Source organism: Stegostoma tigrinum, chromosome 15, assembly GCF_030684315.1.
Source record: "Stegostoma tigrinum isolate sSteTig4 chromosome 15, sSteTig4.hap1, whole genome shotgun sequence".
Taxonomy (NCBI): Eukaryota; Metazoa; Chordata; class Chondrichthyes; order Orectolobiformes; family Stegostomatidae; genus Stegostoma; species Stegostoma tigrinum.
In genome coordinates, this window is record NC_081368.1 from 20,858,252 (window position 1) to 20,881,157 (window position 22,906).

A 22,906-nucleotide genomic window follows, 5' to 3' on the forward strand; every position below is an offset into this window, starting at 1 on the left:
ACAAACAGGAAATTTAAAATCTGATATCCATCAAAAATTCAGATGTTTAGATAGAGTTCAAAAGTAGAAAGACTCCACCCACACCACGTAGAAGTAATATCCAACTGTACTTTTGGAAGATCATCTGAAAGAAACAGGATCACAGAGTCAGTGCAGACTGGAGATTTTAGGACATGTTTCGAAAGTACCATTTTGTGCTGAGAATGAGTAATCACTACTCCAAAAAGGACTCTCCCTAGTGATTACGTAGGGTTTTTCATTCTTCCATCTAGCCACTTCTCCAGTCTGTCATGCCTGAGATTGTAAGGCAATGCTGAATTATACTGTGGTCTTGTACAGACCATGGAGTTGAAACTACAATCAGGGCCATAAATCATCTGATATATCATGCACATTTTTTTCTGAGACATCATGCGCCTTACCCAATATTTGCATACTAATCTTCCTAGCTGAGACAGATGACAAAAGACACTGTTTCATCCACGTTTTGAAATGTTAATTCAGCAAGAGGCTTTCCACTAGAAAGTGGGGGAAACACAGTTGATTATTGCCTGGTTTATTCAATGATAAAATAATTCAGTTAATAAAAGGCACACAAGGAAAATTCTAGCCAGAAGTCATTTAGGACACATTTGTTATATGTAAAGATTAAATACATGTCTCTTAGCTATTTATTGAGCACTGAAGTTCAGAAACTGCAAATACAAACAAAAATACAGCTAATCCACCAGCTTCTGGAAGAGTTCTGATAAACGGTTTCATTCTACATTTTCCCTCAATTCTTTATTTGCCTCTATTTGGATTTTAAAAAAAACAATATTCCAGGTTTTGCATCAGATTGCAGCATTCCTCCCCAATAGACATCACACGTAGGTAACTTTCCAACTAATCAGTGCCTCTGGATTCTTAGGAACTTCACAACCGTGGCTGAGGCTAGTGCGCCCATCTGCTTTTCTTGTATATTTGCAAAAGGAAGTGAGTGTAAAACACCAACCTTCAATAAGGAGCCTGTTAATTGTAGTATATTTGTGTACATTTTCTGTTCTGGGATTTGTGAAGTGCTCTACCAAGGTGTGATACAAGACCTATTTTGACTAACACCTGCTACCAGCAATGAACATTTCTGACATTTGAATGAACTAAGCTGGATGATTTGCAAAGAAGTCTAGAAAAACACTTAAGTTATTGGAGTAACCAGTTATTAAGTAGCTTTAAATTTTTCTGATACTATGAAATTGGGTGACCAGTAATCAATCAATGATCAAAAGCCCCAAATACAACAAGCATGATGGGAAGGAAGGCTATCATTGTAGTTTTAATAAACATATAAAAATTACTTCTCCCAGAGTTTATATCTCTATATTTGTGTGTGTAGGTGTTTTGAACTTCCACATCACTCTGCCTCAAATTAATTGTTTTCCATTCTAAGAAATGGTAACAATTAGTTACTGACTTACAGAAGTCAATAGGTTAAGTGGAAAATTCCTAAAATCAACACAATGGTGGCTGTTGCAAGCCCAAGTACTACAAATCCAGAGTTCTTTATTTCACGGGAAAGACGATGTAGATCATAAGTGAGTGAATGTTAGTTTGTCTCTGTCGGTTTAGATAAATTCAAGAAAGAAATCATATTAATGAGAGTGAATTATTTTATTCCGCTCATGCAAACCTCAAAACCAGACTACTGCATTGAAATTACGACTTTAAAACAATGAACATTCTTTCCTATCTTTCCTGATGAGTTTTATTATGCGACTTTGCACCAAACAGAAGAAAGGAGTCAGCCAATTTAAATCCAATTGGCTGACAATCTTTAAAATTTGATCCATGGAATATGAGTACTTGTTACCCATTTGTTGCTGAATGCACGCCTTTATTTAGGTATAATGCTCAGCAATGATTCACTTTGGTGCTTGTGGAAGAATTAAATATTTTTGTCATCTGTACAAAACTGAAATTTTACCAAAGCAGTATAGACCAATTAAAGCTAGAGGAACATTGATTTAGCTGACTAAGCCAAATTCTGTGTTTATTGCATGGAATTCCAGAATTTTTAAAGATGCCTTTTCGACATCATTTTGCAATTCCATTTCGCTTTCCAAAGAAATGAAAAACCTACAACTTTGTCTTTAGTGTACAATGGAGCTATTATTCTATTAAACAGAACCGTTCAGTTATAGAAACTAAATAAGTAGACTCTTTTAAAGGTGGTTTTTGAGATCTATACAAGAGATGCATTTCTAGATTCCTTTCTTTTTCCTAAAACTGAAAGCTAGTAACCTTTAAAGTTATAAATCGATTTTATATTTCAGCATTGGTGTGTTCTTCATTCTGGGTCTCTTTCAGTGTTTTGATGATGGAGAAGTCATTGGATTTGTTTCAAAGCACACCTCACAGCATTGCTCACTCCAATGTCAAAACACTGTTATCCACCTCAAAACACCTCATTTTTTGTTAACCTTTCAAGACCCAATTAGACACAGAAAGATTGACACAAAATTAATTATGAATTTCCCATCACTGACTAAACTACTAGAGGTATGATACAGATTGATTTTTCTGTTCCCACCACTTTGGATCCATGTATCCAGTGAACATTTTTAAAATACCCTTATAAAGGCAAAGTAGTGGCATTCAAGCATAAAAACCTCCACAGTAACTTGCTTAAATTCAAGCAATCAAACAGACGACACAGTCTGTGTATTATTCAACATCATTGTCACTGGAAATAGGAAAGGACAGTTAAAAAAAAAAAGGGTTGTTGCAGTGGATCATTAGGTATAAATAGATAGACCAACAGTCAGATAACTGACTTTTCTCCCCCTACTGTATCAGATTAATTTAAAGCTATTTAAATTCATATTCTGAAAATGATCCACTGGGTTTAAGTTATTGTCCACTTAACAGCAATGCTCTCATACACAGTTCTAAATCAATACTTTCTGGCCTAGTTCATCAGTCTTTACAGTTCATCAGGTCTATGGGATGGAGGTGATTTCTGTTGGGTCTGTTCATCATCAGATGACATGCCTTTTCCTCCTTCTTTATCAGTGTCCTCCTCTTGTTTCTTTTTCTTCTTTCCTTTTTTCTCTTCCTTACTTTCCCCTTCCTTACCCTCTTTGTTCTTACTTTTTCTCTTTTTTTTCTTCTTCTTCTTTTCCTCATCAACCACTGCAGGGTCCCCTTTCTGGCCATTCCAAATTTCTCTCAAACACTCTGAAACAGATTCAAATGATTGCTTTAATTATTGATGCACTTTTGTGCTTGAATCTTTGGCAAATTACTTTCGCAAGTTTTAGCATATTTGACATCGAGGACAAAAATGCTTTATTGCATTACTGCTTTGTGAAAATGCAATTGCGTCATTTATGTGTCCCAACAAATACGTCATTTGTCTCCAATCTCAATGATAAAACTACGCTACTTCAACCCCACCTTTTATATTAGGGAATATGTTCCAAACCAGCAAATACAAGCTGGGGTCATAAGTTTCCTATCTCTGTCATCTTAACAGAATTGGCAGATAGATCTGTAACTCCAAGTACAACTGTATCCATACCTTTAACTGTCAAAAGATGCCAAAGCAATCCAAAAGAGCTGGGGAAATAATGTTTTATTCTTTCATGAGGTTACTATGGCCACTTCTATGGTTGTTATATCTGCAGCAAAAATTCAAAGTAGTTTAAACACAGTGCATATCTTCAGGACTTATAGTGTTAGATAGGTTTATACCTGTCTCATGGGCCTTCAGCACATGCCGTTCACAGAGGAACACTGTGAGGTCTTCCTCCTGATGATGTTTATACCAATCCTCAATAACATCTTCATACTTTTCCACCATTACATCACACTGTTATAAAAGAGAGAGAGAGAGAGACACACACACACACACATGCTTGGGAGTTAGACAAACACCAACAGTTTCACTGCTAAAAAGGAATGTATATTTATCTGCATTGCCAACTAATCTCGAAAAAGCTCTAAAGATATACTACTGGTATCCTGATTATCATTTATTTCCTCAGTTAATGGCATTTTATGAAGAATATCTCACAAGCACAATGCAGTCGAGATTTTTTTACATTTAATCGGCATTGTAGCACAGAGCTTAACAACTGCAAATTACTTCTAAAGGAGTGAGAGAAACCATTCCTGCCCCACATGTGCTACCACCTTCTTTCAGTGCTCCTCCACCGCTTGCTTCTTCTAAGGGTTAGAATCCTCAACCCTTTTACTTTCTCCCATATTTCCTGACTCTCATTCATAGTACGCAGCCTGGTCCTCATTGACCATTCTGTACCCTCCCTGCCACAACCAAAGCAAAATCAATGTGCCCGGATAAACTGCATGAATATTTCGCAAAAACTTAAAAACCAGCCGTTTTAAAATAAAATTTTTTGTATATAATTTTGGAATTCAAATGGGCATTTACCTTTGAACGAATTCATATGCATTTTATACGTAGAGATCTTTGTCACTATGTAGTATACTGACAGATGAGGCCAAAGTCAATAGAATAAGGATATTAGGGATACTTGGATTTGCTTTCAAGCACCCATGACATCTCACAACATTGTACAAGGCAATGTCAGAACACAATTATCTACCACCACCTATTTTGAAAACAATGGCATAATTTTGTGATTACAATTCTTAATTACAAGTCAAAATTGAGGTAAAAAAAACTAATCCTCCTATCTTCTCTTGCTTCCCTGAAGGCATTAACTCAGTCTACAATAATGTTTCAATGATGTTGAGCATCCTCCAATACCATAATTAGAGGACCACGTTTCAGGTTGAACTGCAAGTGCCAAAGGCCTGTTCAAATCTAAAAGGTGTCAGCATACATAAATGTCCACACTTTCAGGAAAGATCACCAGAAAGTTATCAAAAACTGGAATCCTGGTTGATTTCTCCCCTCCTGTTTGCAGCACCTTTGTGTCCTCGAGGCCCAGACCAAATGACAAATCCAGAGCTGGTCTCAGGGCAGACAGTGCATTTCACAATGAAACATCAAGAGAATTGGAAATATTTGTATTTGATGTTATTTTTCCTTGGGGAGCAGTACAACCTATCACTCCCTCCACCCGCAGTTTGCATGTTGCAGGTCAAGGGGTCTCCACATACCTGCTTCTTCATATCCGAGACCTCAGCTGACGTCTCATTCCACAGTTCATAGGGAATGTCCATAACAACTTTTACACCCTTATGGACAAGACCATGGAGAGTCTGGAATGTCTCACTCATTCCCTGATTTGGAAAGAAACAATGTAAAGCATTAGTAATTCTGCACTCAGTGCCATTTTTCCTTTTTTTTAATATAAAAGATACATTTGACCATTGTTTCTAGGTTTTTGCTTTCTTTAGAGTATTCATACAGTATCACACATTATTCTGATCTCCTAGCCATCTTTCCTAAAACAAAATCAAAAAAGCAGTCAATTTGTCAGCAGGAAGGCGAATGGAATGTAAGGCCTTATTTCAAGGGTTTGGAGTATGAGAGTAGGGAAGTCTTACTGCAGCTGTACAAGGTGCCAGGGAGACCACATCTAGAATAGTGTGACTAGTTTTAGATCTTTTATTTATGGAAAGATAACATTTCATTGGAAGCAATTCAGGAAAGGTTCACTCGGACGGTTCTTGTTGTCTTATCAGCAAAGAATAAACACGTTGAGACTCCACTCACTGGAGTTTAGAAGAATGAGAGGCGATCTCATTGAAACATTATAGGATTCTTAAGGGACTAGAGAGGGTAAATGCTGAGAGGATATTTCCCTTCATGGAAGAATCTAGGACTGGAGGGCATAGATTCAAAATAAAAGGGCACCAATTTAAGACTAAGATGAGGAGGAATTTCTTCTCACAAAATCAGGAGTCTTTGGAACTCTTTGCCAAAGAGCTTTGGGCAGAGTTCTTGTATATACCTAAGACTGAGATACAGAGATTTTTGATCAGTTGTAGAATCAAGAGTTGCAGGAAAGCACAGGAAAGTGGATGCAAGGAGTGTGGGATCACCTACGATCCTATTAAATGACACAGAAGGCTCGGGGCTGAATGGCCTACTCCTGTTCCTGTTTCTTGTGGTCTATGGGCTTCTTCAGTCACTTGGTTTCTCAGTACCTAAAGGAAATTTTTAGTTTACAGCATAAAACAGGGGCCTTGTATTACTAGATGTTCCAGTTAATATTCAGCCAAAGGTACTGATTAAATGACTAGCTACTCTGTAGATATAATTCATTTCACTGAGTAACAGCTCACTTTGTGACACTGACCCAGCACTGATCTCTGATCTTGTTAAGTGACCAAACTGTCTGGTTTTTCAGCTGTAGAAGAAAATGAATACAAGGACCAAAAGATCCGTGAATGCTCTAAATCAGTATTCTGAGGAAGGGTCACCACACCTGAAACATTCACTCTGATTTCTCTCCACTGTTTGTTTGTTGTATATAGAAATGGATACGAAAAGGTTAATGTGAGCCAAGTTGAAACTCTGCTCTCTCATGTATAACCCATATATAAAGTCACTGAATTATTGCAGCCCGAAATCCTGTCGAATGATCTAAGATTCCTTTGAATGTTGTTTACCATACACCTAGTCACCCCGATCGGTGTTATTCTGATGCAGTCTCCTACTGTCCAATTTGCTTTCAATGCCCAGAACCCCAGTGCTTACATCATAGAGCACCCACTGACCAGTCACCATCAGACTGACCACTGGAGCAGTCGTCCTCTCTGACCTTACAGCAGCCACCATCCGTCACTATACCCTCCGACAGCCACCAGGACCTGCAGGATTCACACTCTGCTGCAGGAATTCCTATATCCCAGGACCACTAAGAGAGGGGAGGAAAAAAATTCACTAAGATCAACCAGGACCAACACCCTGGCAGCCAGGAAGTGGGGGTGGCACAGAGAAGTCCCAGGCCATGCAATCAGCTCAGAGCAGCACCCCTACTGTACCCTGGCCTAAGGGGACCCTGGAGATGGCAATGACTATCAAGTAGTGCTGTGCACCCCTAAATGAATACCACCAGGCTGCAGCCAAAACATAGTCAAGAACCAATGACATCCCCAGTGGGTGGTCCAGAGCTCAATAAGCCCTTGATTGACACTGGATCAAATTAATGACATTCTCACATATACCTGGAAAGGCATGGACTGATTAGAAATAGTCAACATGGCTTTGTGTGTGGGAAATCGTGTCTCATTAACTTGTTTGAGTTTTTTGAAGAAGTACCAAAGAGGATTGATGAGGGCAGAGCAGTAGACGTGATCTATATGGACTTCAGTAAGGCATTCGACAAGATTCCTCATGGTACACTGGTTAGTAAAGTTAGATCGGCACAGGGCTAGCACTGCTGCCTCACAGTGCCAGGGACACGAGATCACACATTTGTCCTGTCTGCATGGGTTTCTTCCAGGTGCGCCAGTTTCCTTCCACATTCCAAAGATCTGCAAGTTACGTGGATTGTCCATGCTAAATTGCCCCACAGGGCCCAGGGATGTGTAGGTTAGGTGCGTTGGCCATGAGAAATATAAAGTACGGGGAGTGGGTTTGGGTTGGACGCTGTTCAGAGAGCTGGTGTGAACCTGTTTGGGCCAAATGGCCTGTTTCCACACTGTAGGGATTCTATAAATGATCACCTGGAATAGAGGGAAAACTCACCGTTTTGATGCAGAACTGGCTCAAAGGTAGAAGACAGAGGGTGATGATGGAAGATTGCTTTTTGGACTGGAGGCCTCTGACCAGCGGTGTGCCACAAGGATCAGTGCTGGGTCCACTGCTTTTTGTCATTTATGTAAATGATTTGGATATGAATATAGAAACACAGAAGGTGGGGGAGTCCAAAACTAGTGGGCATAGGTTAAAGGTGAGAAGGGAAAGATTTAAAAGGTACACAAGGAGCAACTTTTGCACACAGTAGGTGGTGCCAAAATGGAATGAGCTGCCAGAAGAAATGGTGGAAGCTGGTACAACTGCAACATTTAAAAGGCATCTGGATGGGTACATGAGTAGGAAGGGTTTAGAAAGATATGGGCCAAATGCTGGCAAATGGGACTAGATTTATTTAGGATACGTAGTTGGCATGGACGGGTTGAACTGAAGGATCTGTTTCCATGCTATACAGCTCTATGACTCTACCAAACACCAAAGGAGGAACATCAGAACCAAAACTGCACTTGTTTCAGTAGAAAGTACTGCTGCCAACTTGTCAAGACAACTAGAGATGAGCAATAAATGTTCTTCTGGCTACGTCACCCAAATTCCAAGAACGAAAGACAAAGTCAATGATGAGCTGTGGCTGAATATATTTGCAGTCACTTTGTCACATGCAAAGATCCTTCAATATGAATGCCACTATATATCAAACACAAGGTCCAGAATGGCATCAAGAACCAGCAAAATCTGGAATAAAACAGCTTTCCCTCACCCCTTTATCAAAGGACAGATATAACAGCACTTACCTTGGCAAAGCGATTACTCCCACTTCGCTCTTTGTGTAAATTATATTCCAGCAATCGATTACAAATGTTTTCAGTTACTTCAATCAACCGTATGTCACTTTGAGAAAATAATATATATATACAGTTAGCAAAAATAAAGTTTCTTCTCATACTGGAGTACTTTACTTTCATACTCCAATGTATTAAACGTCGCCCTTTGTTATTCTAAATCTAAACTGAAACAGTAGGTGGTGAGTTGGAGATGCTTGTTTTTAATGTGTATCACTGTAAATAAGTGCTTATAAAAGTGTGTAAAAATTAGCTCCAGTTTCATCCTTCACCACCTGGCTTATAGAATTATAACAAACACCTCTCCTCATGGTTTTAAAGTTTTCACTTTCAAATTGCCCCATGGTCTCACACCACCCACCTCAAATATCTCCTTTGGTATTACATGGTCTCACCTACCTTACTCTGTTGAGAATATAGTATTCCTGGTCTTCCAACATGTACCAATAAAAAATGTGTGTTCATGCACTGCATTTTCATTGATTGAAGATTTCTTACTAACTCTTTCTTCTTCCCGTCCCTTCCCAAATCTGGCCAGAAGTATTTTCTCCAAAGGTGCATTCAAATACCCATCTTTTCATTCGCCCCATTCTTCACTACTACTTTTCCATCATTAGTAATGGGAGGACATGGTAGGTATCCAGCTTTTTCTCCTGTCAATAATTTACTGGAGTCAAGGCGAACCTATTAAACCCATGCTGTATTAACTCAACCTGAGACCCAAGATGCAGACATTGCTTCCAAAGAATAAAGTTTAGTTTTTGGTACTTCAGTTTCAAAATTAACATAAAAAAACTTTCGGAGAAAGTGTTCATCCACACCTCCAGTCCACCATAGAACATGCTACAGCACAGCACAAGAACAGATCCTTTGGCCCACCATGTCTGTGCCGATCATAATGCCATTCTAAACAAATTTCATCGCCTTTGCATGGTCCTTATCCCTCTACTCCCTACCTGTTCATGTGTCTGTTTAAACACCTCTTCAAAATTGTTAACATATCTGTTTCTACCGTGTCCCTTGGCAGCCTGATCTAGGCAATGACCACCCTGTGCGTAAAAAAACTTGCCAGTACATCTCCTTTAAACATTTCCTCTCTCATCTTATATCTATGCTCCATAGTATTTGGCATTTCCACCCTCATAAAAAGACACTGGCTATCCACAATCCACTCGCTCCATCATTTGATATACTTCTACTAGGTCACCCCTCAGCCTCTGACACTTTAGCAAAAACAATCCAAGCCTGTCCAACCTCGCCTTACAATTAATGCACTCCAATGCAGGCAACATACTGATAAACTCCTTTTGCATCTTCTCCAAAGCTGCTACATCTTTCCTATAATGTGTTGACTGGAACTGTGCACAATACTCTAAATGTGGCCAAACTAATGTTTTATACAACCGCATCATAACTTCATAACTAAGTGCCCTGACCGATGAAGTCAAATATGCCAAACATCTTCTTTACCACCTTATCCAGTCGTGTTGCCACTTTCAGGGAGTTACGGACTTGCACCCCAAAGATTTCTCTGTATATCAGTGCTCCTAGGGGTCCTGCCATTTACTGTACATTTTCCTCTTGATTGACCGCCCAAAATGCATCAGGTCACTCTCATCCAAATTGAACTCCATCTGCCACTTGTCTGTCCAGCATTCCAACTGTCGGCGCAACATTGAGGGCCGAAGGGCCTGTTCTGTGCTGTATTGTTCTATGTTCTATGGTCTATAACCTGGTGTATCTTTTGACAATCTTCCTCACTATCTATAACTTCACCAATTTTCATGTTGTCTGCAATTTTACTAATCAGATTCCCTACATTTTCATCAAAACTGTTTGTTTATATTACGAACATCAGAAATCCCTGCACTGATCCCTGTAGAACACCATTGGACATAGACCTCTAGTCAGAAAAACACACCTCCATCCCTCTGTCTTCTATGACGAAGCTAATTTTCTCTCCAACATGCCAACTCACCATGGCTCCCAGGTGACTTAATTTTCTAGCCCAGCCTACCATTATTATCAAATGCTTTAGTGAAACCCATGTAGACATCATCCATTGCCCTACCTTCATCAGTTATCTTCATCACTTCTTCAAAAATCTCTATCAAGTCAACACGGCTTTGTGAGGGGCAGGTCATGCCTCACAAACCTTATCGAGTTCTTTGAGGATGTGACTAGAAAAGTTGATGAGGGTCGAGCTGTGGATGTGGTGTATATGGACTTCAGCAAGGCATTTGATAAGGTTCCCCATGGTAGGCTCATTCAGAAGGTCAGGAGGAATGGGATATAGGGGAACGTAGCTGTCTGGATACAGAATTGGCTGGCCAAAAGAAGACAGCGAGTGGTAGTAGAAGGAAAATATTCTGCCTGGAAGTCAGTGGTGAGTGGTGTTCCACAGGGCTCTGTCCTTGGGCCTCTACTGTTTGTAATTTTTATTAATGACTTGGATGAGGGGATTGAAGGATGGGTCAGCAAGTTTGCAGACGACACAAAGGTCGGAGGGGTCGTTGACAGTATAGAGGGCTGTTGTAGGCTGCAGCGGGACATTGACAGGATGCAGAGACGGGCTGAGAGGTGGCAGATGGAGTTCAACCTGGATAAATGCAAGGTGATGCATTTTGGAAGGTCGAATTTGAAAGCTGAGTACAGGATTAAGGATAGGATTCTTGGCAGTGTGGAGGAACAGAGGGATCTTGGTGTGCAGATACATAGATCCCTTAAAATGGCCACCCAAGTGGACAGGGTTGTTAAGAAAGCATATGGTGTGTTTGGCTTTCATTAACAGGAGGATTGAGTTTAAGAGTCGTGAGATCTTGTTGCAGCTCTATAAAACTTTGGTTACACCACACTTGGAATACTGCGTCCAGTTCTGGTCGCCCTATTATAGGAAAGATGTGGATGTTTTGGAGAGGGTTCAGAGGAGGTTTACCAGGATACTGCCTGGACTGGAGGGCTTATCTTATGAAGAGAGGTTGACTGAGCTCGGACTCTTTTCATTGGAGAACAGGAGGAGGAGAGGGGACCTAATTGAGGTATACAAGATAATGAGAGACATAGATAGAGTTGATAGCCAGAGACTATTTCCCAAGGCAGAAAAGGCTAACACAAGGGGTCATAGTTTTAAGCTGGTTGGAGGAAATTATAGAGGGGATGTCAGAGGCGGGTTCTTTACACAGAGAGTTGCGAGAGCATGGAATGCGTTGCCAGCAGCAGTTGTGGAAGCAAGGTCATTGGGGACATTTAAGAGACTGCTGGACATGCATATGGTCACAGAAATTTGAGGGTGCATACATGAGGATCAATGGTCGGCACAACATCGTGGGCTGAAGGGCCTGTTCTGCGCTGTACTGTTCTATGTTCTAAGTTTGTGAGACATGCATAAAGCCATTCTGACTTCTAATAAGTCCATTGTTCTCCAAATGTGAGAAAATCCTGCCAGTTAGAATCTTCTCCAATAATTTCCCTATCATCAATTGAATTATTGCCCTTTTTAAAACAATTAGTTGGCTTTTACTTTCTTACCAGTGAGAAGGTGAATTTTCTGTCTCTCAAAGTAAAAAATTATATGAGTTGGTGCTCACTAAGTTTCTTATAGGTATTAATATCTACATCAAGCTCTAGCCAGATCAGGTTCAGCACAACCAAATACAGACCTAAATACATTCTACTTTGCTGCAACATGTTCAAACTCCTGTTTCAGAATCTCATCTCTGGTCGTTCCAAAATAACAATTCCACTTCCCAAACACTGGTCAGTTCTACAGTTTTCAAAACACAATTGAAAATTGAAAGGTAACTCTATGCAATGAGCTTCTGCCCACTACAAACAAAGTTGAGGATGTGCTAAATTAATCTAAGAAATGGAATTTCAGCCAGCAGATAAAGGAGATTTATTTTAATCTCCATTTCAGACTGAAATTTGAATTCAGCCTAAAAGAAAACGATGGGAACTTGCCTTTTACATCAACCGAATTTCACCATGATCAGAATAGATATGTCTATTTGCTAACAGCAAATTAAAAATGTCTTTGGATGAAGCCTGGGAACAGATCATTCAACTGCATTTTTGGCTAGGGTCCAGAAATAAAACTAAAGTCCTCTTAGTCTGATGAAGTACAATTATCAGCATCCCTCAAAAAACAAAGTGAACTTGCAGGAATTTGCTTACGAGTGCCTGTATTTTATTTTCGACCCCTTTCCTTCCAGAAAGCCGTATTTGGTATCAATCACCTCATTGGTTTTTCCTGTTTCTTCAAAAGCCAATTTCAATTCCACAGCAAGGTATTTGCACACTGAGGAGTGAAAAGAAAGATATCAAAGAAGGAATAACCGAAAATGCAGACTTTGTTATTATACTAGAGAAGGAACATTGTACATTGTATTCTTTGAGCTGAGCTGGACTGATCATATAGCCAGAGTGCATGATCCATTCTTACCAAAGTTAATCATTTATAGAAAGCTCGAATCCAGGGTGTGCTGTCACATTTCTCAAAGGTAGTGCTACAAAATCACTCCGACAGCTGTGTTTAGTAGCTTTGAAACCAACCCCAGAGTCCTAGCAGCCACTCACCAAGGATCACAGCACTTGAGGCATTAAACCACAGAGAAAAATTGCAAGTAAAGGAAATACCAAGCCAGGAGCTTCTGCAAAACTCCAATGTCTTGCCATTCTCTCCTGTTCACAGCAACACCTTGCACACATTGATCAGTATTAACAATAATCTCCTGAAACCATTGCAAACACCCCAGATGACCAATATGGTCACTTGAAAGGGTGCACAAAACTGTCTGAATTATTGGTGATCCAAAAACCATGTAATTGGCCCAAAGATAATTGTCTATTCGGATACATTACACTGGAAGAAATATATGAATGCTGAACTCTGACATGCATAAGAAAAAAAAGTCTACTAAATATTTCACAATGGATTCAAGTGTGAAAATCTCCTATCTTGTAAATAGAAATTTAATCAGAATGTACATAAGCTGTTGCTAACAGAGTTATAACACCATTCCATTTGATTTTTACATGCCTTTGACCACCTTGATCACATAGGTTGGCCATTTCTAGAGTCATAAAGGTATACAGGATGGAAAGGGGCCCTTCAGTCTAACTTGTCCATGCCAAACAGGTTTCCTAAACTGAACTAGTCCGATCTGCCAGTGTTTGGCCCACATCCCTCTCAACCTTTCCTACCCATTTACCTTTCCAAATATCTTTTAAATGTTGCAATTGTACTCACCACTAACACTTCCTCTGGCAATTCATTCCATATATGCACCAGCCTCTGTGTGAAGAAGTTGCTCCTCAGGTCCCTTTTAAATGATTTCCCTCTCACCTTAAACCTGTGCGGCCTAGCCCAGGCAAATAAGTCCCAGTCTATCCAGCCTCTCCTTATAACACAAATCTTCTAGTCTTGGTAACATCCTTATAAATCTTTGTTACACACTATCCAGTTTAATAACATTCTTCCTGTAGCAGGGCGACCAGAATTGTATGTAATACTCCAAATTTGGCCTTATCAATGTCTTGTGCAGCTGTAACATGACATCCCATCTCCTGTACTCAATGCTCTGACCAATGAAGGCAAGTATGCCAAATGCTTTTTCACCACCCTGTCTACCTGTGATGCCACTTTCAAGAAACTATGCACCTGCACCCCTATATCTCTCTGTTTGACAACTTGCCCCAGGGCTCTACCATTAACTGTGTAAGTCCTGCCTTGGTTTGTCTTACCAAATGCAACACCTTGCATTCGTCAAAATTAAACTTCATCTGCCCTTCATCGGTCCAGGTGATCAGGATCCCTTTGTACTCTTAGATAACCTTCTCCAGCATGAGTCTGCCAGTCACATGAGGTGTCCCACATGAACCAGTGACTTATTCTTCTCTTTTAAATATCTTAAGAACCAAATGTTGACAGCGATCTCATTTTACAATAGTACAGTGATCGCAGTACTGTGCTCAACGGAGGGATTTTAATGCTGTTGTTCAATTTTGAGGACAATTTGAAGGAGGTAAGACTGTTCTTATTGGAGAGAAGGCGGTTGAGAAGAGATTTGATAAAGGTTTTCAAAATCATGAGCAGGCTGTACACAGTGGATTATGAAGCAGCTCTTCCTGATTATAAAAGAAAAAAAAAGCATGAGCAGGCATAGATTCAAAGTAACATGCAAACAAAACAAGGATGCAGTGACAAAACAACTTTTTCCACAGTGAGCAGTTAGGGAATAGAATGCCTTGCTTGGACCTGTGTTGGAGGAAGGTTCAATTGAGACATTAAAAAGGGCAGTGGATGATTATTTGGATAGAAGTGGTGTGCAGGGATATGAGGATCAGCACTAGGTAATAGATCCAGTGCAGGCATAATGGGCCAAACGGCCTTCCTCTGTGCCTGAAGATTTCTATAATTATTTGGCACATTGTCTTTTATCAAGAACCCCACGTGTTGTCTGGTACATACGTGCAGAGCAAAACAACCTTAAGAAAGCACCTCAATGCAAACCTTAAAATAGCACTATGCCATCAGTTTAATACTTCTATAAGATACTGCGATAGTCACCTTCAAAAGGCTGACAATTTTAAGTAGACATTTGATAATAGAGAACTTGAGTATTGCTGAAAAAAGACATTTTGTTGAAGGTTTTGATACTACATTTATCAGAACAATTCACAAGTAGTATCAAAGTAAAGAGATGAGTACTGGCCCTAAAATTATTTATAATATATATATAATATATTGGATGAGAAAAGTGCATGTACTATAGCCAAGCTTGCGGGCTACACAAAAACAGGTGCAATAGCAAGTAATGAGGATGACATGAGTCTAAAGGCGTATATCAACAAATTAAGTGAGTGGGCAACAACATGTAGGAAAATATGAAGTTATGCACTTTGGCAAGGAGAATAGAAGAGCTGAATATTATTTAAATGGGAAAACCAGCAGGAGTCTGCAGAATGAAGGAATTTGGGATCCTTGTGTATGAATCACAAAAATATAGTATCTAAGTACAGCAGGTAAAAGAGAAGGGAGTTGACTGTTGCCCTTCATTTTTACACTCCATTCCCTTTGAAATAGAGAGGTCTTGCTAAAACCACACAAAGCACTAGTCAGACCACAACTGGAATACTGAGAACAGTTTTGGTCCTTTTTTCTAGGGAAAGGCATACTGGCATTGGAGACAATCCAGTGAAGATTCACTTGATTAAATCTGGGTATACAGGGGTTATCTTATTGGTGAGATTAAGTACGTTGGGCTTATAGTCATTAGAGTTTTAAAGAATGAAAACTGACTTTATTGAAACATGCAAGGTTCTTCAAAGGCTTGGCGGGATAGTTTGTTTCCTCTTGTGGGACATTCTAGGATCAGACAGCATAAACTCAGAGTATGGTGTCACCCACTTAAGACGGAGATAAGTCTTTAAGCTTTAGGTCTTTAAGTGAATCTATGGCATTCTTTACAGCACAGGGGTTTCAAGCCTGAGTCATTAAGTATATTCAAAGCAGGAATCAAAAGTTTTGGAGATCAAGCAGGAAAGTGGAGTTGGAGATTATCAGACGAGGTATGGTCTCATTGAACAGTGGAGCAGGCTTGAAGGACTGAATGGCCTACTTATGCTCCTACATCTTCGTGTCTAATTGAAGAATAACATTAAGTACTATGGGAGAGAAGAGATGAGTTTGTGCTTTGATAAAATGTGTCCTTTCTCAGCAATGTCGATAATTTTGTTAATTTGAAATAAAACTCCCAACCAGTTTAAGGAAACAAAAAGCTATCTTTGCTCTGTTTAGCTTATCAGTTAATGAATACAACTGATTGTGACTGTTTCTTGAAATGGAATGAAACAAGAGAAATGACAACGCGATTCCTCTTTTCTATTTTTGTTCCAAAAAAGGAATGATTGAAACAACAACGAATTTGGATTCAGTTTGAAACAAACAGAAAATAAGAGGAACTTAGAATGTTATTAAACTGCAGAAAAGATTTACAAGGATGCTACCGAGTCTGGAGGGTTTGAGATATAATGAGCCTTTTCTTCCCTGGAGCATAGGAGACTGAGGGGTGACCTTATAGAGATTTATAAAATCATGAGAGGCATAGATAAAATGAATAGCCAAGGTCTTTTTCCCAGGGTTGGGGAGTCCAAAATTAGAGGATGTAGGTTTAAGACGAAAAGAGAAAGATTTAAAAAGGATCTGACAGGTATCTTTTTCACACAGAGGGGCTTGTATATATGGAATAAGTTGCCAGAGAAAGTGGAGGTGAATAGAATCACAACATTTAAAAGACATTTGGACAGGTACATGAATAGGAAAGGTTTAGTTGGATATAGGTCAAACGCAGGCAAATGGGACTAGGAAACATGGTCGGCATGGACAAGTTAGATGAAAGGGTCGATTTCTATCCTGTATGACTCTATGATATGATGATAATTGCTTAGAGACTTGCTATTCAACAGCTTGAAAGATAAAAGCACTAGTGAGAGGTTGAGCAGGAACAAGTTGAACAGAGAACTGCACACCCAGTGAGCCCATCAGAGACCACAAAACATGCTTATTTTCTTTGACTAAATCAACCTAATAGAGTTTCATAGTGAAATGCATAAATGTGTCTTGGCCGGAAAAATTTGACATTAAAGATTGCGATAAAAATTGACTCTTTGGCAAGGTATGTCCAGCTGGGGTACAGAACTCACCTCTCCACACACCATACACTCCCTCCCCGCTACAAAGGGGAAAAAAAAAGTGACGTCCTTTGTTATTAGCAACAACTGTTACTATTTAGTACTTATGAGATCATAAAACATGGCTCAGATGGATAAATCAAAAAATTACACCAAGTTCAAGAATATACTCAAGTGATAGAACCACATGTAAGGCAAAGGGATGGAGGGAACGTACAAGACATCAGAGTCAGAGGATTTGTTAGGTAGCAGTACAGGATTACATAGAGAAAGAGGACAGTGGCCCAGGAAGGTTTGATGCAAAAGAAAGATTGCCAGACTGTCACATCAATGTTGAAAATTGATTATTTCCATACTATTATAACATTCCAATTTCCTATCTAAGAATCTTTCTGGTTTCACCAAGCCAGTTAATTTGCATTGAATTATAAGCTATTTGTGTTGAAACTTCCAATGCACTAAGAACTAAAGTAAACATATGTAAAATTGCAAGTTTTTATTTCAAAAATGCAAATTCAGGACGTCAAGACAAATATTTTGAGTTGCTCGTAAGGAGTTGGTGGTAAGACACCTTGTTGAACTATTGCAGTCTGTGCAGCAAAGACATTGTCGTCATGCTGTCTGGTAGCCAATTCCAGCATGTTAACCCAGCACTGATGAAGGAACAGCAACAGACATCCAAGTCAGGATGGTATGTGTGACTTGGAGGGGACCTCGGGGGTGATGATATCTTTACAGTTATATTGAAGAGATCATAGTTTTGAGATGCTGCTGAAAAGCCTTGACCAGTTACTTCAGTGAGGTCTATAGAAAGTTCACAACATAGCCAGGATGCACAGTTCTGCAACCCAACCCAACCCCACCCCACCCCCAGTGCATATTGGTTCAGTCAGGTGTTTTTTGTGGAGTCCCTGGGAATCCATGAATGATTACAGGAATGCTTGATAGGAAAAACATGACATTTAGATTTATCAATATTCAACAGCCAAGCTAACACTTCCCTAAAAGCTGTTGCAGTACTCAGTCACTCCGTCCTTTTCACAGAAGCACATTTTTCTTAAATCTCATCTCTAGGATTTACAGAAGCATTCCATTCCACCCAGTTGGAATTACGAAACACTCTCCAACCTTTTCCTGCACTTGCCAATTGACAATTCTGCTAGATTTTAGGATGAGATCTACATTTTAAGAGGGAATTCCTGACTGACCATGTCACCTGGCATTGCCACTTGCAGCATGGGCTGAGGTACTGAAGCAGTTGTATCCAGTAATGAACAGCAGTTTGAATCAACTGCATACATATCAAGTCCAGTAATTTTTGGGCCTGAACTCTCCCATGCCCTACTCTACCTCACACACCAGGTCTTGTTATCAGATAGCCTGCCATTACACACTATGGTTAGCATATAACAGTCTCCATTAACAGCTATTTATCCTCCTAGCCTGATCGCAATCACTCCTTTGTTTGTCCAACTGTCATCTCTCTCTTTGGGCTCTATCCCCACCTATCATTTACTCCTTAAAACCTCCACCCCATCCTATCTTATGCATATACACTAACATTTTCCCAGCGACCATCAGTTCTGAGGAAGGGTCACGTTAACGGAAACGTTAACTCTGATTTTTTTTTCCCCCACAGATGCTGCCAGATCTGCTGAGCTTTTCCAACAACTTCTGTTTTTGTTCTTGTTTTACAGCATCTCGAGTTCTTGCAGTTTTTATTTAGTATACTTATATACTAGTTAACCTGAAAAACTGGTAAAACCTGAAAGGCAGTCTGAAATAAAAGCTGGCATTCACTTCCATCATATAGTTACATTGAAACCGCACAAAGGGAAGTGGGAACATGTAAAAACATAATTCACGTATTAAAGTATTTTCGCTTTCTGTCTACATCACAGTATGCCTCCATTCCTGAACATCCATTTCAAATCCTGCAAAAATACATGCTCTCCCCTGGATCACCTTTAGGGAGAAGAGAATAGAGGGTTATAATAGTCAACTAAGATGAAAACAAAACGAGAAACTCAAGTGACACATAAATCTGAATGGACCTCTAGGCTTTGTGCTGCAGAGGGCTCTGAACAGAGTAGTTAGGAAGAAACCTGCCACACATGAAAGGATTGAGAACATGATTCTGAGAAGATCTTCACAGGTGACAGATGAGAGGATGTTGCCTCACACTGAGAATCTAGAACTAGAGAATCTCTTTTGCAGGTGAAAAGTGGAGCTGGATCATTGAATGCACCTAAGGCTGAATAGGACAGATTTTTAATCTACAAAGGAGTCACAGTTTACATGGTTGGGGCAGATGTAGACAGAAAAGGGAGTGAAGACCACAATCAGATTACCAAACATTTTCTTGAAGGTGGAGCAGACTTGATGGAGTGAACGGTCAATCCTGCTCCTGATTCTTATGTTCTTACCATCTAAATATTTCAGGCATTACTCCTTTTGTCAAACGTTCCCAGGCCCCAAGAAGACTTTCCATATCAAGCAGATGTTCATCTGCACATCTGTTAATGTGGTATACTGCATCCACTGTACCCATTGTGGCCTCCTCTACATCAGGGAAACCAAGCGGAGGCTTGGGGACCGCTTTGCAGAACACCTACTCTCGGTTCGCACTAAACAACTACACCTCCCAGTTGCGAACCATTTCAACTCCCCCTCCCATTCCTCAGACGACATATCCATCCTGGGCCTCCTGCAGTGCCACAATGATGCCACCCGAAGGTTGTAGGAACAGCAACTCATATCCTGCTTAGGAACCCTGCAGCCCAATGGTATCAATGTGGACTTCACAAGCTTCAAAATCTCCCCTCTTCCCACTGCATCCCCAAACCAGCCCAGCTCGTCCCCGCCTCCCTAACCTGTACTTCCTCTCACCTATTCCCTCCTCCCACCCCAAACCGCACCTCCATTTCCTATCTACTAACCTCATCCCACCCCCTGGACATGTCTGTCCTCCCTGAACTGATCTATCCCCTCCCTACCTCCCCACCAGCACTCACCTCTACTAGATTCATCCCCACCCCTTTAACTTGTCTGTCACCTCTCCACCTATCTTCTCCTCTATCCATCTTCGATCCGCTTCCCCCTCTCCCTCTCCCCCTCCCCCTTTTCTGATGAAGGGTCTAGGCCCGAAACATCAGCTTTTGTGCTCCTAAGATGCTGCTTGGCCTGCTGTGTTCATCCAGCTCCACACTTTGTTATCTCGGATTCTCCAGCATCTGCAGTTCCCATTATCTCTGAGGAACATTATAAAGTTGGTTTGGTAACAGTGCCTGCAACATAACACTTAGCTTAAAATTGATCTTGAAAGAAGCAGTTCCTCTTCCCTTTTTCCATCAATTTCACGGTTAACTCTGTGCTACCCAATAGTAATTATACAAATAATTAAATTGGAATCTGAATGGTTTGCAGAAAGCTTAAAACACTACAAGCACAATGAGAAGAGTCTATTGTGTTGCTGTTTTCCACATTGGGCACAAGGTCCAAATCAGAGTTCAGTTCACTTTAATAAATGTCATAGACCCAAAAGGGGAAGTAGCCCTGATTTCAAACGGTATCGAAATGATTCCCTGGGTAATTTGTTAAAGAAGTTATGAAAATATACTACAAACATTTTTTTTTCCATAATGAACAGCAATTATTCTCGATTATGCCTTTTTATACACTGTTCGGAGAGGATCGTCAAAGCGAATATGGATTTTTTTAAAGAATAGACTTAAAGCACGGAACGTTTGTTTGTGTGCATAACAAATACAGCAGCCAACAGTGTAGTAAGAAGTGGGGCACAAACCTTCACATGTGTTGGGGAGTTTCACCCAATCGGAATCATCGTCGCCCCAGACTGGCCCAGAGAACAGCAGAAGGGCTGATATCAACCGGGTCACCGTCAGCATATTGCTATAATTTTTAATGCAACAAAATAGAATAGAAAAGTGAACATTAAAAAGATGGGCAGTGGTGTTGTTCAATTGCCTTATGCTGGAAGCCCAGGCAGACTTCACCGAGAAATTGACCCAGTCAGTTACGTACCACGTTGTATCCATTTCCTCCTCGCTCTGACCAATCGCTGCGTCCGCCGTGTCCACCCCGACCAATCACGGCAAGATAACAGAGTATGCGCAAAACTCTGCGCTGTGTCTAAAGAGGGGACTAGTACTTGGAGAAGTGGGATGTTGCTTTAGTGCGTTATGAGCAAATCTTATCCTCTTATTTGTAAAGCAACACATTCTTGATTGCTTTACACATCTGTCTCTCGTTGATGGAGTCTTGGGTTTTAGCCCTGGCAGCCTGGCTAGGTTTGTTCGAGGAGCAAATGCTGGATGGAGATAACCAAGTGTGGAGCTGGATGAACACAGCAGGCCAAGCAGCATCTCAGGAGCGCAAAAGCTGACGTTTCGGGCCTAGACCCTTCATCAGAGAGGGGGATGGGGAGAGGGTTCTGGAATAAGTAGGGAGAGAGGGGGAGGCGGACCGAAGATGGAGAGAAAAAAAGATAGGTGGAGAGAGTATAGGTGGGGAGGTAGGGAGGGGATAGGTCAGTCCAGGGAAGACGGACAGGTCAAGGAGGTGGGATGAGGTTAGTAGGTAGGAAATGGAGGTGTGGCTTGAGGTGTGAGGAAGGGATGGGTGAGAGGAAGAACAGGTTAGGGAGGTGGGGACAAGCTGGGCTGGTTTTGGGATGCAGTGGGGGGAGGGGACGAGCTGGGCTGGTTTTGGGATGCACTGGGGGGAGGGGACGAGCTGGGCTGGTTTTGGGATGCAGTGGGGGGAGGGGGGATTTTGAAGCTTGTGAAGTCCACATTGATACCTTTGGGCTGCAGGGTTCCCAAGTGGAATATGAGTTGCTGTTCCTGCAACCTTCAGGTGGCATCATTGTGGCACTGCAGGAGGCCCATGATGGACATGTCATCTGAGGAATGGGAGGGGGAGTTAAAATGGTTTGCGACTGGGAGGTGCAGTTGTTTATTGCGAACCGAGCGGAGGTGTTCTGCAAAGCGGTCCCCAAGCCTCCGCTTGATTTCCCCAATGCTGGATGGAGATCACAGTGGGTCAGACAGCACCCATGGAGAGAAAACAAGTTAACGTTTCAAGTGTAGATGACTGTTCATCGGATTTGTGATAGGTGCATTTTCATTTGGATCCCATCTTGTAATTACTCAGTTCTGGGGGAGGGTGACGTAATTTGAAACGTTAACTCTGCTTTCTGTCCACCGATGCTGCCAGACACACTTGAGTTTTGCCAGCAATTTCTATTTTTGGTTCAGATTTCCAGCATCTGCAATTCTTTAATAATAAACAAAATAGCCGTGGTTGCAGTAAATCAGGAACAAAAACACAAGTTGCTGGAAAGGCTCAGCAGGCCTTGAAGCACCTGTGAACCAGAATCAGAGTTAATGTTTCAGGTCCGATGACCCTTCCTCAGAACTGAGTCATTATAGGAAGGGTCACTGACCGTGAAACGTTAACTCTGACTTTTCTTCACGGAAGCTGCCAGACCTGCTGAGCTTTTCCAGCAACTTCTGTTTGTGATCCACAATTCTCCACACCACCACCTCCCCGCTCCAACAAATAGACCAACGCCCATATGCAATTAGTTTAAAATCCCAACTGTTAAAAGAACAAAACAAGTATACATAAATCACAATTCATTGCTGTTCATCATAACGTGTCTGGTTTTTTTTGTATA

At 40.8% G+C, this 22,906-nt stretch overlaps 1 protein-coding gene across 1 annotated transcript; it reads right to left on the minus strand.

Annotated features, from left to right (window-relative positions):
* Nucleotides 1–1,631: 1,631 nt before the first annotated feature.
* On the minus strand, nt 1,632–21,305 carry cnpy3 (canopy FGF signaling regulator 3). Its single transcript, XM_048544194.2, has 7 exons — nt 21,250–21,305; nt 21,011–21,117; nt 12,688–12,811; nt 8,467–8,563; nt 5,128–5,250; nt 3,733–3,850; nt 1,632–3,216 (listed from the first exon to the last, which is right to left on the minus strand). The coding sequence occupies exons 1-7, from the start codon at nt 21,261–21,263 to the stop codon at nt 2,963–2,965; spliced, it is 837 nt and encodes a 278-aa protein (XP_048400151.1). The 5' UTR covers nt 21,264–21,305; the 3' UTR covers nt 1,632–2,962.
* Nucleotides 21,306–22,906: the final 1,601 nt, after the last annotated feature.

What these genes read in the sequence shown, in the direction of transcription:
- cnpy3 (XM_048544194.2), bottom strand. An exon ending in ACTCCCCAACACATGTGAAG is followed by an intron (nt 12,812 to 21,010) that starts GTTTGTGCCCCA and finishes TTCACTCCTCAG; the next exon opens with TGTGCAAATACCTTGCTGTG. An exon ending in AAAATAAAATACAGGCACTC is followed by an intron (nt 8,564 to 12,687) that starts GTAAGCAAATTC and finishes ATTTTCTCAAAG; the next exon opens with TGACATACGGTTGATTGAAG.